At 39.8% G+C, this 16445-nt stretch overlaps 1 protein-coding gene and 3 long non-coding RNA genes across 5 annotated transcripts; 2 read left to right on the top strand and 2 right to left on the bottom strand.

The window, feature by feature from the left end:
* Positions 1-544: 544 nt before the first annotated feature.
* Positions 545-2363, top strand: LOC144901955 (uncharacterized). The gene is made up of 3 exons (XR_013630155.1): positions 545-777; positions 1538-1665; positions 2093-2363. It is a non-coding gene; the product is annotated as an uncharacterized LOC144901955 (long non-coding RNA).
* A 342-nt stretch (positions 2364-2705) lies between these two features.
* Positions 2706-4825, top strand: LOC131128376 (uncharacterized). The gene is made up of 3 exons (XR_013630153.1): positions 2706-3558; positions 4041-4168; positions 4591-4825. It is a non-coding gene; the product is annotated as an uncharacterized LOC131128376 (long non-coding RNA).
* Positions 4826-9799: 4974 nt separating this feature from the next.
* On the bottom strand, positions 9800-12070 carry LOC144901954 (uncharacterized). The gene is made up of 3 exons (XR_013630152.1): positions 11907-12070; positions 10436-10942; positions 9800-10337 (listed from the first exon to the last, which is right to left on the bottom strand). It is a non-coding gene; the product is annotated as an uncharacterized LOC144901954 (long non-coding RNA).
* Positions 12071-12728: 658 nt separating this feature from the next.
* On the bottom strand, positions 12729-14369 carry LOC131126327 (uncharacterized). Of its 2 annotated transcripts, XM_078797951.1 has the most exons (3): positions 14270-14362; positions 14073-14131; positions 12729-13199 (listed from the first exon to the last, which is right to left on the bottom strand). In XM_078797951.1, exon 3 carries the CDS (start codon positions 13195-13197, stop codon positions 12892-12894), a length of 306 nt encoding a protein of 101 aa, XP_078654077.1. In that variant the 5' UTR covers positions 13198-13199; positions 14073-14131; positions 14270-14362; the 3' UTR covers positions 12729-12891. The 2 variants fall into 2 exon arrangements, with proteins under 2 accessions (XP_078654077.1, XP_078654076.1); XM_078797950.1 differs by lacking the exon at positions 14073-14131 and having other exon boundaries at positions 14270-14369.
* Positions 14370-16445: the final 2076 nt, after the last annotated feature.

Raw genomic sequence — 16445 nt, 5'->3', positions numbered from 1 at the left:
GTGCCCTAAAGCTGATTCCCACTTCTGGTTTAGATTTTTCCCACCTGCTCTTCCGTGTTTAATTTAGAAAATAACATGATAACGAAAAGTTATTACTTCCTTAATGAGGGCTATGAAAAGTATTTTTTATTTTTATTTATTTTTTCTCATGTTTGTCTCATCTAAATTATTTTGGACAATGGTTTGACTTGACAACGTGCGTTTGTAGCTGCTCCAGGTACTTGGACATGAACAGTCTGGCTCGTTGTAAAACAAGCGTAAAAGATGTTGGAGGATTTACCGGAGGGTTTGATGTAAATTAGATTGTAATTATACTCATCACCATGTCATCGTTGAGGAAGGAAAAGTACTTGAGCTCATATTTACCCGAAAACATGAGTTTGAAAAATTAATCCGAGTTTCTGATGAGTTGGGTTTGAACTAAATTATCCCTCTGTCCGAGTTTTCCCCAAAGAGAATTCAGAAAGAGTTTAGACATTTGTCTCTCTCTTTGCGTATGTACTTTTCTCTAGACCGCTGCATGCTAGCGGGCTTCCGTTAGCCACCGATAGTCCACTGTATACTAATCAGTTTGAAATAGTTTGGGCGTGAATTTGACGTCAGTTTTGTGAGTCGCATAAAAATGTGGAGAATACGTTTGGACTACTGAATCTTATTTCGTTTCATTGTATGTTTTTTCTTATGGATTCTCTGTGTGATGTTTCAGTTCGCTGGAAAGCATCTATAGTTTGTCAGTTCCAAATTGACTGAGTGGCAACTACCGGGGCTGATTGAAAGGTAAGTCATCTTCATGCCTTCATTTTATGGGTATTGTTTTACAGTAGCTACTGTGCCTACTACATGCTCTATACATAAGAAATGGTGGTCAGTCACTGCAGCTTGTACCAATACCCAAATTTTTAACAGAGTGATCCATCTTGTGATTCCAATATATATTGCTGTTATATCAGCCTGCGAGGCAATAAGTTTGCTCACCTCTGCTCTAGACAATGATGACAAACCCTCTATGGTACACATTATGATCCCAGTTGGTAAAAAAATGTTTGGGGTGTGTTTTAAAATAGACCAAGTAAACATAATCAAGACATTTTCTTAATATTTTGTTAGGGTTGATTGCAATACGACAGAATCAGAATCAGAAAAGGGTTTATTGCCAGGTATGATCAAAGGCATACTAGGAATTTGTTTTGGTGTAATTGGTGCAGACACATCTATTAAAAAAGAATGAAAAATACAAAATATACAGAATAACAGTATAAATATATGTACACAGTCTGTTTTTTGTTTGTTATTCCGGAAGTGCAGTCTGATTGTTTTTCCTAAAAGTCCAAACTGGGCGTTTATGTAACGCATATAGTGAAAGTGTCAAAGTGGCAGGATGAGGCAGAGGTGGGGTGTGAAGAGTGTCAGGTGGGGTTCCGGGCCTTGTAGTGGAAAGTAATGAAAACAAGACAGTTTTATCTAAAATTGTAATATTATATTATTTAAAACTTATGTTCTCAACAATCTGGTAATGACACCCATAATTGTCCTACAGATGCCAGGGGAGAAGTCGCCCTGACGCTGCTGCCCATCTTGCTGCCTCCGCCTGTGTTTAAAAAGGGCAGGAAATTGGTCTGGGCTAGTATTCAGGAGTCAAAGAGAGCTTTCATCGATGTTAAGCCGGTAAGTAATTTACCTTTCAACATAAATTAATATGTAATTGAATTGTGAAATTACTCCAGTTGTTCTTTTACACAGTTGTAAAGCAGGACTCTTTATGAAGAGCTACTTGAAAAGATTGTATTTCGTGGAATGTGTGACAGCGTAACATTTGGCTGTGTTTCTCATTTCATGAAGTACTATTCTTACAAGTTGTAACTTGGTGTAAGTTGTTACTCCATAGTGATGTGTGACGTATAAACCACAGACCAAACATAAGACTGGCCAAACCCCCTGAATAAATTGTTGAACAACACGCCGTTGAATTTACGGGTGTCATACTTCTCCCTGTAGAATATATATTGAAATAGCTTCAGTGGATCATGACAATTGAGCTGCACTGCTAGAAATACTTACAAAATACTTATGTGTTTTTCTTTTCTCATCGTAGGTCGGAGCTAACATGGTGGAATCGCCTACCCATTTGTGCTGCTGCTCACAGAGCCTCTTGTTCTATGTATATATCACTCTCTCATCGCTGTCCCCCTCACCCGTTCTTAAAAGGTTATATTTTTGTACATAATTTGTTCATATGTGAAGGAAATGTTGTGAGTTGTTATATTTTTATGTTCTGGAAATGTTGAATTTTAATAAATATTTTATTGTTACATTGGTGTCATTATCATTGTAATATATTATTAATAGTATTAGCATACAATAAAAAAAAAATATATATATATATACGTATATGGTATATTGGCAACCCAACTTGCTGGGTTGAAATAACCCAGCCGTGTAGTAAATATGAACCCAGCGTTGGGTCATATGAACAACCCAATGTACAACCCAATTGTTGGGTTAAGAACCCACCCAACTTGTTGGGTTAAAATAACCCAACGTGAGGTTGGTCCAATATTTAACCAGCGTTGGGTTGGGAAACAAACCAGATTGGGTTGCTTTTAACCTAGCATTTTAAGAGTGTACACTCTTAAAATGCCCAGCAAAAATGCTGGGTTATTTTTTTGACCCAATCGCTGGGTTGAGCCTGTTGGGTCATTTAATTGGGTAATTTTGATAGAATTGGGTATTCTGAGAACCCAATTCGCTGGGTTATCTCTGTTGGGTGCTGAGTTATTTGCTGCTGGGTTGTGATTTCCATTATATTGTGCTGGGTTATTTTGGACAACCCAGAGCGTTGGGTAGAATTTTGGACACGCGCAACAAAGCCCCGCCCACAAACTTACTTCGTTCTGACCGCACATTTCATCTGAGGAGACGAATTTCAGCACGGAGCAAGGTTTGTTACATGCCCACTAGTGTTTTACCGTAGAATTGACTTTATATTATTATATAAAGCTTCATAAACTTGTTAAAATGTAAGTTCGTGAAGCACTGTTGAGTACTAGCTTCAGGAATCGATCGGTCACCTTAGCAAACTTCCATTCCCTCCAAAAGTGGCAAGCAAACACATTCGCTGCCGAGCTATGTAGGAACCAAACTATGTTGTTGAAATTACAAGAGACATGCACTATGTGTGATAGTTATGAGGACAACGTCAGTTATCTCGTCCATTTTATGTGATATCAAGTTAAAGAATCTCGTGAATTAATACGAGCGTGCTGATGAACCGGTGTTTTTTTAAGCTAGACTGCTGCATGCTAGCGGGCTTCCGTTAGCCACCGATAGTCCACTGTATACTAATCAGTTTGAACTAGTTTGGGCGCGAATTCGACGACAGTTTTGTAAGTCGCATATAAATGTCGAGAATACGTTTGGACTACTGAATCTTATTTCATTTCATGGTATGTTTGTTCTTATGCACCCTCTTTGTGATGTTTCAGTTTGCTGAAAAGCATCTATGGATGAGTTTGTCAGTTCCAAATTGACTGAGTGGCAGCTACCGGGGCTGATTGAAAGGTAAGTCATCTTCATGCCTTCATTTTATGGGTATTGTTTTACAGTAGCTACTGTGCCTGCTATATGTTATAGACATAAGAAATGGTGGTGGGTCAGTCACTGTTGCTTGTACCAATACCCAAATTTTTAACAGGGTGAGCCATCTTGTGATTCCAATATATATTGCTGTTATATCAGCTTGCGAGTCAAAGTTTGCTCACCACTGCTCGAGACAATGATGACAAACCCTCTATGGTACACATTATGATCCCAATTGGTAAAAAAAATGTTTGGAGTGTGTTTTTGTGTTTTAATATAGACCAAGTAAACATAATCAAGACATTTTCTCAATATTATTTTAGGGTTGATTGCAATACGACAACACTGCACAGTAGTGGAACATATTGAAAACAAGACCGTTTTATCTAAAATTGTAATATATTATAATATTTAAAACTCATGTTCTCAACAATCTGGTAATGACACCCATAATTGTCCTACAGATGCCAGGGGAGAAGTTGCCCTGACGCTGCTGCCCATCCTGCTCCCTCCGCCTGTGTTTAAAAAGGGCAGGAAATTGGCCCCGGCGAGTATTCAGGAGGTGAAGAGAGCCTTCATCGATGTTAAGCTGGTAAGTAATTTACCTTTCAACAGAAATTAAAATGTAAATGAATTGTGAAATGACTCCAGTTGTTCTTTTACACAGTTTTAAAGCAGTTTTAAACTCTTTTTATGAGGAGCGACTTGAAAAGATTGTATTTCGTGGAATGTGTGACAGCGTAACATTTGGCTGTTTCTCATTTCATGAAGCACTATTCTTACAAGTTGTAACTTGGTGTAAGTTGTTACTCCATAGTGATGTGTGACGTATAAACCACAGACCAAACATAAGACTGGCCAAACCCCCTGAATAAATTGTTGAACACGCCATTGACTTTACAGGTGTCACACTTCTCCCTGTAGAATATATATTGAAATAGCTTCAGTAGAGAGCTGATGACAATTGCTCTGCACTGCTAGAAATACTTACCTTTCTTTCTTTTCTCATCATAGGTCGGAGCTAACATGGTGGAATACTTGCAGCAGGCAGAATTGCCTACCCATTTGTGCTGCTGCTCACAGAGTCTCTTGTTCTATGTATATATCACTCTCTCATAGCTGTCCCCCTCACCCGTTCTTAAAATGTTATTTTTTTTGACATAATTTGTTCATATGTGAAGGAAATGTTGTGAGTTGTTATATTTGTATGTTCTGGAAATGTTGAATTTTAATAAATATTTTATTGTTACATTGGTGTCATTATCATTGTAATATATTATTATCCCCTCATTTTAACACTAGCATTGCTACTTTGCTGCAAGCACACCTCTCGCTTTCACGCCACGGCGACAAGCTACAGCAGGGTGGGTATAGCTTATAGCCTGACGGGTTGTGTATACTCAAACAACATGGCGTGGCAGTTTCTTATTAGCGGACATAGTCCGCTAGAAGACTACGGGCATTCATGCATGTCGTGTGCATGTCATTGTTTACAGGCTTGGTGTGAACTTACCCAGGCATATTTAGCCTGAGCTGACAAGAGTGTAGCGATGCTAAAATCGTTGTTAAAAATGCATTTCCTTCACAAGAAAAGATATATAGATGTTCTTTTGGTAGAGCTTACATTTTAAATATACTGTGTGTTGGACCACATCATCTGAAAAGAATACTTTGAATGTTAAGTCCAACATTTGGCCTTTCAAACTAATAAATCAGAGCTTCAGGACAAGATTAAAAGGTGTATAGCAGGGGTGCTCATTAAGTCGATCGCGATCTACCGGTCGATCGCGGAGGTGGTACTGGTCGATCGCTGGTCGATCGCGGCGTGACATTAAAAAAATATCATCCTAGCATCAATGCCGTCACTTGATTGATATACAGGGCAGCCATTCAGATGACAACTGAATGTTGCCCTTCGGGTGACCAATCAAATCAAACAACGTCTCTAAGTGCAGCAGAACTTACGATGTCAGCCTATCATCCATCCCCGTTACTTGATTGACATACAGGACAACCAGTCAGATGACAACTGAATTTTGACCTTTAGGTCACCGCTCATGCGTAAACAACGATGCAAAGTGCTAAGCTAGTCGGCGAATTGTGTCAGATTTTAAGCCCTCGCTAAAGTTTATGGTCACTAAAATGAGTGAAGTAGCTGGACCAAGTAAAAAGGCAAAACATATCACTTCCATACGGAATGGGAGGTGGACTTTTTTTTCACAATGTCTTTTTCGAAGTGCGTTTGCCTGGCTAACCTGGCTATCAGCAGCTACTGTCCGGACTATGCATCTCTGGCTGATTCAATTCAGTGCAAGTCATCAAAGTAAACTCAGGTAATTACAAAAAATGTTAATAGTTAATTATGTGTGTTTTGCAATATTGGCTCATTTGGTTATGTAAGGTACCTCAACATACATTGTACGTACAAATAATCCTCAATACATTTGAAAATAAATAGATGTTTTGCATTTTTGTAGTGGGTAGATCATTTTGACTCGGTCATTTTAAAAGTAGCTTGCGTGCTGAAAAAGTGAGCACCCCTGGTGTATAGGATATAAATTCACGTCAATATCTATCTGCAGATGAAATTTCAGTAAAATCTGATGGTGCAAAATGTTTTTTGACCTGGATGTCACTATTTCATTGTCATGTCAATATGGATGCCTTGATTGTAAATTTAAAAGCAAGTAAAATATGGATAATTTACATATAACAAAGTCATGCTAAAAATACACATTTTCTGAAATAGGGGTGCTTGCTGGAATGTACACATTGCTGTTATGGATGATAGCGATAGGTATTTCTTGTGGTCATTTTGGGGTAAAAATTAATATGCAGCATGCGGTTGCACTGCAGTGTGAGGCAGGAAAAATATGGCTTATGTTTCTGTGTACACCTTAAATGTTAATTTAGTATTTTTTCATTTGAAAGCTCTAAAGCTCATTGTGGTATGTTGTTTTGTCAGTAGTTCCTGCGCTGCTAAACACCACTACAGGATTTTTACAACATTGTGGTTTGCACATAGATCGTCAGGTAAACAGTTTTTCAAATGGCTCATTCATTGGAAAGCATAGCTTTTCAACCTACGCCACTAATGTATCCATTTAGTTTTTTTTCCAGTCACACCAAGCTCTTCTGATTTGCTGTTAGCAAACTCTCTTTTGCAGCCTGTCACAGTTTGTAAGTATTGTATTTTTTAAATTTATCTACACTATTAATTTACTGTGTGTGATTGGTTGTTTTTGTTTTACGGTTAATAAATGTGGACTTGCAAAGAGTGCAGTTTGGAAGTGGATACCAGGTACTTGGTGTTTAGGCAGTCACATGGGCATCTTTGAGTTAGTTATCGATATCCATGTCCCTATACCAATTGCCCTTGTACATTTAACACACACACGTAGCACGGGGTGATTTTAGGGCTATCTGACTAAATAACGCAGAAGAGTAGTTCTTGGGAGTCTGAACTGGTGTAAATGAGACACAGAAACAGGTGCTTTGCAGTGAAATTATGTATTGTAAACTAGGGAACAAAATGACAAACAAAAGTAAATTTTCACAAAACAGAGGATTACAAGTGGCTGTTATAACAGTTCAATGAGTCTCTGGGGTAACGGGGAGTGGAGGCCTCCACTCTGGAGGAATGGTTCTCAATCCTTTAGTCCAATATCCAGAGTCAAAAAGAAAGACAGTCCTACCCGTTCGCTGCCAAGGCTTCCTTTGCCTAGGGTAGGACCAAAGCCATCTTAAAAAAAAAACCTGACCTGCACCGGCCAGAAACAAACAGGTATTAACATGTCAACTTCACCAAATTTACCGGTAAATACTCCAAACGTACTCAAGATGGCCATCCTTCATAATCTCAGTAAAAGTTCACTCGTAGCATTCATCCCACTTTATTGTCTAGCAATAAGTTTAGCAGTTGAAATATACACATACACATGTAGCGGCCGCAGACGTGGCCAGTGAAATGGAAAAGGCTTACCGCAAAGTTGTTTTCTGTAGGTATTGATATCAAAGAGGGTTGTGAGCATGCCGCTTGTTGACCAGCCACTGCAGGACCCGCTGATTACCTGCACCTGCTGGCCCTTTAGTGCTGCCTTTCAGGACAGACAGCGAATCAGGAGGGGACCTACCGTCAGCTGACCCCGTCATATGACTGCTGCTCATTTGGGTGGTGGCATGGGTTACACACACACTAAAAAACCATGTATATAATAACCATGTGTGGCAAGTGGGAGATGGAAACACAAATTTTTTATTGAAAAACAATACCAACAACACCACCTGGGGTATTTCGCCCAAGGAAATATTTCAGTTTAGATCAGGACACACAGGCTCGAAATTACCACAGGGCAAGAGACGAGGTATAGAAAAATATAACAATTCTTTATTACATTAAGAACCATCAGCTGTGGATCATATTCTTTGACCCGTGGGTGGCACTAAAGGGGAACAGAGCTGGGACTTACCGTGGCGGCCCAAACTCAAAATCAAAAGGGAGGGAGAAACTGAAACACCCGTGACACCACATACACGCAGGTCTGTGAGGAAAAACCCACCACCAGGATTGGGTCGCCACCTTGGGCCCGCAGCACCTGTCCACAAAAGAAAAGAATGCTTAAAAACAGGCCACAATGCTTCATACAGCAGTCTATAAAAACACCCCCACACGCAGGCACATGATCAAATAATAAGAAAATAAACAAAATGAACAGTAGTAACAGAACACAATTGAAATATAGTACACCAAAAATATAATGCACAAAAACAGATAATAAAGAAAGGATTTAGTCACAACGAATTAAACCTACAATTAAAGAAGATAACGACAACGGGTGAACCCAAACCAGGAAATAAGTAAAACAAAACCCAATTTTAATAAGGGAGGCAGAGCCAAAACAGCAGCGCAGTTCAGGAGCTATAGCGGTGGAGACATTGCAACTTGGGCCACGACCAGCGCAGCACCACAGAAGCCAATGGAGAAAGGCTACGGGAAACACTACCACACTCAGAACGTCCCTCAGCAGGGCAACCTGAACCCACAGAACCAGAACCTCACTCTGCGCTGTGATGCCAGCCAAAGTTCTAGCGCCAAAGCCTGATCCCACACCACAGTCCCACGCTGTTGCCAGAACGCACACCTCACTGGTAAAGCATGCCAACGGCACTATCGCCAACCACGGCACCGGCTCGTCCACACCGGCACACGCCATGCCACAGCACAGCCACCACGAGGAGTTGCGGATCCAGAAGGAGAGAAAGAGGGCAGGTGCCTGAGATCGAGCCCCACTATATAGCCGCGCAGTGCCGCCCATCAATCAGACTAATCAGAAAAACAGGTGCTGTGCCCACAGTCGGAGGGCGCTCACAGCCCTTCTGCCACATCTACCCCCGCTCTTTGTATCGACGATAAACAGAAAACCGGCAGCTAACAACAAGGTCTAAAAACTGCTGTTTGGGAGCTAGAGACAGGGTCTTGTAGTCTGTCCGTCGCATGGTGTGAAGAACCAGCTGGCCGAGGAAGATGATGGACATTTTGGTGACGGCCAGCAGTAGCACGAACAGTTCGTTGCAGGGACTGCTGACTAGTACTCGGCTGGTCGTGGTGGGGCAGCAAGGAACCTGGAGAGGAGGAACCCCCATAAGCCGAAGGAATCACTGCACTGGGTCCGGCCCCTGCAGATGACGTAACTGGGACAGGTGAAGGATGCAGGTTTCAGAAGTCACAGAATGTGGTGGTGCAGGGGTCTTCGACACCAAAAACCAGAACTCACTGTCAGTGGAGTCATCTGGTGAGGCTGCCATGGAAGGGTGATGAGAGGGTGACGCTGGACTAGAAAGAGCTACAGCCTCAGACGAGACTACAGCCTTAAGCATGTCCCGATGCACATTCCTGGCCTTATGTAACTCACCCACCGGGGCCACGGTCTAAACTGCTCCACCACTGGCAGGGGCCCTCACAACCTGCTGGACCACTGAGCTCCAGAAGTCTCGAATCTTGTGTTGCCCCTCTGGCGCCATGGTCCCTCAAGTACACAAGCTGACCCACAGGAAGAGGTGCAACTTTGACTCGCTGGTCATGCCTCACCTTCCGTCTGTCAGCTGCAGCCATCAGTCGCTCTCGAACTCCCTCAAATGCCACTTGAAGCCTATAGCCTGATGTTCAGAAACCCAGTCCTGTACCTTGCCAGGCACAGCCTGTCCATTGTTGAGTATGGTTCCACAGTGGATGAAGACGCAACGAAGCAAGATGGACAGGCAAATACTCGTAGTGATACAAATGGAGAGAAAATAACAGAGAGACTGAGAGGTCTGACGTTTCTGTGAGCAACGGTATTACTCTTTTGAAACCATATTGCTTTGAAAAGCCAAACTCTTTACTTAAGTTGCCCCACCAACTAACCGGAACTACAGTCTGCCTCACCGAAATCTGACCAGAACTCTGCTCAAGGGACCACGTGGGGGGTAGGTCACTGTTGATGCACTACACTGCTGATGATGTCATACAATTTCATGTAATAAAAAAAATCCCAATTATCCCTTGAAACTTACATCTGCTTCAAGACAGGATTTCTGTAAGGACTTTATTTCTTACAATATGTGATTACCAATGACATGTGATCAACTTTGATTAAAGAAATCCCAAATTTATATGAGAAAAATACCTGTCAAGTTTTGAAGACACCAGAAGAATCCTCCTTTAGGTACAGCGGGAGGCCGGCCAGGGCTGCTGTCCTTGCTGCAGTAATGTTGTTCTTGTCCTAAAGTACACAAAAAGGACAAGATGTGAACATGTGAAGTTAGACTGAATGCAATAATCAGATTTTATCATTGATTTATTGTATGGGAGTAGTTGTACCTGGTCGCCATATAAGAGCTTGTAACCTTTCACCGAAACTTCAGATTTTCTTCATTTGGTAGAGCTTTAAAAGCTGAGGTGTGTGCTTGTCGAGTGCAGCAAAGAAGGAGTAGCGAAGACTGCGATTGGTGATGTGATGGAATTCACAGTAGTGGATTACAAAAAGAGACAGGCTTTTTTTTTTTTACAGAGTACCCATTTACACAATGAAAAAGTCCTGCATCTCAATTTTAAACTTATGATGGACTTATGTCGACAACATAGACAGTTATTTTTACATAACATGTGCTCTTATATTTTTACTCACCTGGGCTTCACAGAAGAGTGCAGGCCATCTTGCAACAACATCAACCATGGGAGGGACTGAATGTACTATTTCTTCCCGTCTCAGTGTGAAGGTCTGCTGCATAAGTTGATGAATGAGAACCGTAACTTTCTCCATGGACATCTTCTTAAACTGCTCCACCATCTCGAGTCTCTGTGTCTCCAGTGTGTCCTTAGTCTGTCCTTGAGGGTAATTTGGAAGAAAGTTGAAGACCCAAGTCATAGGTCAAGTTCAACATGTATTTAACGTCATATATTAGGGCATTTACGCTCTCAGGACGAGACGGCAAAATAAGCCTCTCTGCATTTACATAATCAAGAATGACCGAGTTTCAAACTCTCATTTGTTTCCATTAGCACTGTTTTAAAAAAATCTGCAATACAAAAAGGGAAAAAACAAAATTAGTATAGTTTTCTTCAAAAGCAAATAAAAAAAAACATTCCAGAGGCAAGCACATTGTCTAATAGCTTTCCTCTCGCTTTGTTACAAATCTTGAGAGGTCAAAATTGGAAAATGAAATTACCCTTAAGTGTATTGTCAGGAATAACCAAGACAGTTCTTAGAAATGTGTGTCCTTTAGGTCAGAAGACAGGACAGCTGCTGGATGAAACGTTGCTCTTTTACTTCAACTCTGAAATGAAATGAGAATGAGTTGGCCTTAAACTTTGTAGGCAAACAAAGGTATCTGGTCAGTTATCTGGCACCCAGACTTCACTGTATGGCCCTTGCTTTCATCATCGGTTAGCTTATAAGATCGTAGATGCTCAATGTACCATGTCTTATAGCTTTTCAGCAAAAACAACATCTCACTTCCAATAAGTTCCTGAATGCATGCCCTCAATGTTTGCTTGTTTTGAACAGTAAACTGGTTGCTAACAATTACATCTGTTACACAGGTTAAGGAAACAAAATCCGAAAATATACTCTTGTGAAAACCCCGGTTTATTTAAGTTAAGTTTGGCACGACGAACGTTAACTATAGACACCAAGCTAGTCATCAACTTCATGTTTTAAGCTGCCGAAAAATATAATTCTGTGGAAAGCCTCGATTTAAGTTACTAATTTTAGCTGCGACAAAAGTTTGCTATCGATAGCGGCCAACAACTTCACTCTTTAAACTGCCGGGGCATAAAAAATTTTTCTTACCATAGACAAGACATCAAGGTCCATTCGCCGCTGGCCTCAGCAAAAGTGAAGAGGTTGTTTCTGATAGCCTTCTGATTTCTTGATAAAACTGAAATAATTCAGCTGTGCTCCCCGTGTGGGTACCGTGCTGCTGAAAATGTGAGGTTGAACAGGTGCAAACAGGTTCCAGCAGGTTTCACGGAACTCTCTCAAAAATTTAAATAAAATCAGAGAAGATGAGTTTATCTAACTAAATAGGTTTGTTAACATCTACTTGAAACCTTCTGTAACTTTAAATTAACTAAAAATGAAAGAGTTATTAAAACAATTGATATCATTTAAGTATATTCAATTCATTTTAAGTAAGTGAGTGTAATTTTTTTCAAGAATCAAGTCTAATTAACTTAAGTGATTTAAAAAGATGTGCTATTAGGTTTTACAGTGTGGGCAAACAAAGTTTTTTTGAGTTGGGTCTAAACATATTTATTGGATGGAAATTCTGCCTACTATTTAATTGAGTTAGTCCAATTAGTTATTTTTTGGAGGGTTTAATGAAATTATTTTGTGTTACCTGTTGAGTTGGCGTTGGCGTAGAGTTGTAGAGACCCATCTCAATTATATTTTGTTACCTCATTTAGATTAATTTGAGTTGGATTAATACGAAAAGAACAAGATCAACTAACACAAATATATTACGATGTACGAACATACTTTTTTGACTTAGGGCTAAACATTTTAATTAGATGGAAACTTAATGGAAATTTAGATGGAAATTTAATTTTGTTAGTCCAATTAGTTATTTTTTTCAGTGTAGTAAACAAGGCATTCATTTGAGGTGTTTCATTTATTTATGTGCATTAAAAACACATTTTATTTGAGAAAATCCAGTATTTCTGATGAAAATAGGCTACAATTGATCTATCTGGTCCTCCCCGTACCAGATGCCTGCAGAAGTGATTCAAATTAACGAACGACTCAATTTTTCCGACACTGATTCTTCGTCCTCTCAGTCTCGTTGGATATCGTCGCTCCCGTTCTCCGCTTCCTGCCTTTGCACCGCTTGAAAATCCTGCATTTCCTGACCGTCCTCGTCGGGATCGGCGCTGTGAGAACACGGTCGGTCTCTCAGGCGGGACTCCAGGACCGTCACGGTGCCTCTGAGCCGGTCCCGGAAGCCTCCTTCCTTGTAGACGATACGCTGGAGCGTGTATTCGCCGTCTGTGTCGTGGTTGAGTTTTTTGTACAGGATGACCAGGAAGAAGACAAGGACAAGCAGGAAGAGGATGAGGATGGTGGTGGTTGAGTCGGACATTCCTGAAGACGGAAAAAGTTCGACAAAATCAGAGAAGAGTTCCCAATCACAGGTATGTCCAAAGTGTGGCCTGGGGGCCATTTTCACCCCGCAATTTTTTTAATGGCACGCACATAAAAAAAAATATATATATATATAAAAATATATAAAAATCAGCAGCAACTTTACCAGAATGAAGTGAAAATATTACAAGAAAAAAGCTGGAAAGTCATAATTTTACAATAATAATGTAACATTATGAGGAAAAAATAGTAGCATAGAGCAAAAATATTTTAAAAATATATATTTTTAAGTTACAATATTATGAAAAACAAACCAACTACTTCTTTCTGAGAAATTAGAGTAACAAGTGTATGTCCTTCTTTTTGACAAATTACTTTTCTTATCAAAATGGGACTTTATGGTTATAATTTTATTATGTTTGTGGAGGAAAAGTCAAAATTTATTCCATAGGAGAATAACATTATTCCCATTATTTCTTTTGATTTTATTTATTATTTATTTTTCATGTCAAATCTCAACATTATTTTCTGGGAATTGACTTTTTTCAAAATATTTGTGAAAAACATAAATGCATTCTTGTCAGCTTTTTTGTCCAAAAATTATTTCTTTGTTTAAATTCGACTTTTATTCTCATAAGATTCAGCAAAAATATTCTACTATATTATACTTATATAAAGTATAAATGATGTATGATGTTTTCAATATAAAATGGAATACTTTGATTTTTTTAAATATTCTTATAATGAATAATTCCAACTTTTATTGAAGTATGAAGTCTTAAGAATATGCTACATTACCACTGTAGAGAGTATGAGTACTTTTTGAGCACTTTGTGTGCATGCTTGTACAGGAAGTGAAGCGAGTTTGCAGACCTTGTTGGTTTCCTGTGGCAAAGACAGTACAGTCAGCAAGGCGGCTTGCAGATCCTTCCCTAAATAGATCCATCGACTTATGTAAAACACTATTCCAACGATCATTCAATGAACATGACAACGTGTGTGAATCATGAACCGATCCAACCAATACAAAGACTTCCAGAAGTCGAAAAGTGTCAGAAAAGAAAACGTACCCAAGTTGTGAGCTGGAGCTTCTTGGAGGATGAAGTTTGGAAAAATTGAATAAAATAAAAAGTCACAGGCGAATTAATGTTTATAGGTGCTGATGGCGGCATGCAGCGTGCCTAACAGGTTCTAACAGGTCATGAAAAAACGCTAGCTCTTTTCAAGAGGATGGTGCGTAAAACAAATGCACGTCATCTTGTGTATTTACATAAAGAGGAAGCTTGTTGTCATTCTGATTGTTATGTATATGTATATATGCTGAATATACATATATGTATATATATATATATAATTTATTTTTTGAATCTATATTTTATACATATATACATACATATATATACACATATATATTTTATTTATTTTTCGAATCTATATTTTATATATATATATACATACATATATATACACACATATATACACACACACACATTTTTTTCTTTATTTTATTTTTTAATATAATTATATACATATATATATATATATGTATAAACATACACACACACACACACATATATATATATATATATATATGTAATGGCTATTTGTCCTTCAAAAATAAGACAAGGTAAGGCAGACAGAGCTTCGTCACTGGCCTCTCCAAGATACTGGTCTTTGTTTGAAGGCGCACAGAGCGCACAGTCCCTTAACATCTGATTTGACATCCAAAACTTTCTTCATCATCCATGATCCTGTTGGAGCCGTAGCATCTGCCACAAGGAGGATGTCTCCTTCTTGGCCTTGTCCACTTTTGTCTCTCCTGCATCAAAGGTAAGTACTCAGAAAGCCACCTTTTCCAAAAGAGCTCTGCCATATACTGTACTTGTTTCCACCTTTTTCTGACGTACAGATCATTTGAGTCAAATAGTCCTGGTGGCATGATAGGTTTGCCTTTCAACATCAGGATGTGATTGGGAGTGAGGGCTTCAAGGTCATCTGGGTCGTCTGAAACCTTTGTGATGGGTCTGCTATTTAATATTGCCTCAACCTCACAAAAAATAGTTTGGAGCCCTTCATCATCCAGGCTTTGCTGTTGCAAAACTGAGGTGAAAACCGATCAAGTTTTCCCAAATGCCCCCTTGATGAGAAGCGGAGGGTATATTAAACCTCCATTCTATGCCATCCTGGAACAGAACCTTTTGAATTGTGCCTTGATTCATAGCATCCAAACTCTCTTTCAGCTCCCGGTTAGCTCCAACAAAGTTTGTGCCATTATCAGACCTGAGAGTTAAGACAGGGCCTCATCTACAGATGAACCTGCGAACTGCATTGATACAAGAATTCGTATCCAGTGTATATGCCATGTTTTTTAGGAAATCCTCAGCTCTCATTCCTCTAGAGGCTTCATCCGCCGGATTCTCTTTAGAGCTCACATACCTCCACTGATCCACATCAGTTGGAATTGGCTGGTTTTATTGCGGATGTATTTAAAGACTGTTGTGCTGTCAGTCCAGAAAACAGATTCTTTTAGTTGAAGCTGCAACTCCTTTTGCAGCATCTTAGCAACCCTAACAGCAAGAACTGCAGCGACGAGTTCCAAGCGAGGAATTGTTGTCTGCTAGAGTGGAGCAACTCTACTTTTTCCCAACAGAAATTAAACATAACCTTTAGCATTAGTTTCTAGTCCCAAGTAAGATGCTGTTCCATATCCAACCTTACTTGCATCAGAAAAGTGATGAAGCTGTGCAACAACATGGTCTCCAAATTCTCTGGGCTTCAAACAGCGATCCACCTCAAACTCTGCTACCTTTTAGAGATCTTCAAGCCAATTGGACCATTTCTTACCATAGAACTCCATTATGGCTTCATCCCAGCCCAGGTTTCTCCGACAAAGTTCCTGGAGAAGCAACTTGGTTGGCAAAATGAATGGAGCTAAAAATCCCAAAGGGTCATACAGAATACCTCTTCTGGTCTGTGGCTGTTCTTGTGCAGACGTCCTGAATTTGAACTTGTCAGATTCAATGCACCACTGTAGTCCCAGTGCTCCCTCTACTGGAAGTCTGTAACCAAGTCCAATTACATGATCTCCTTTGCTATGCTGTCCTCTGTAATTGACATCAGCACTTTGCGGCTGTTGCTGATCCACTTAGAAAGATTGAATCCTTCTGTCTGACAAAGCGCAGCCTTCCGATGCCATGGATTTCACGCAATCATCCACATCAAAGTTGCATTTGACTGTGTTCACCA

The sequence above is a fragment of the Doryrhamphus excisus genome, linkage group LG2, assembly GCF_037039965.1.
Source record: "Doryrhamphus excisus strain RoL-2023G ecotype Guam linkage group LG2, RoL_Dexc_Guam_v1.1, whole genome shotgun sequence".
Lineage (NCBI taxonomy): Eukaryota > Metazoa > Chordata > Actinopteri > Syngnathiformes > Syngnathidae > Doryrhamphus > Doryrhamphus excisus.
Note: the sequence above shows the minus strand (reverse complement) of the source record. Positions and strands in the feature narration are given on the sequence as shown.

What these genes read in the sequence shown, in the direction of transcription:
- LOC131126327 (XM_078797950.1), bottom strand. Translation starts at nt 13,197, where the DNA reads ATGTCCGACTCAACCACCACCATCCTCATCCTCTTCCTGCTTGTCCTT.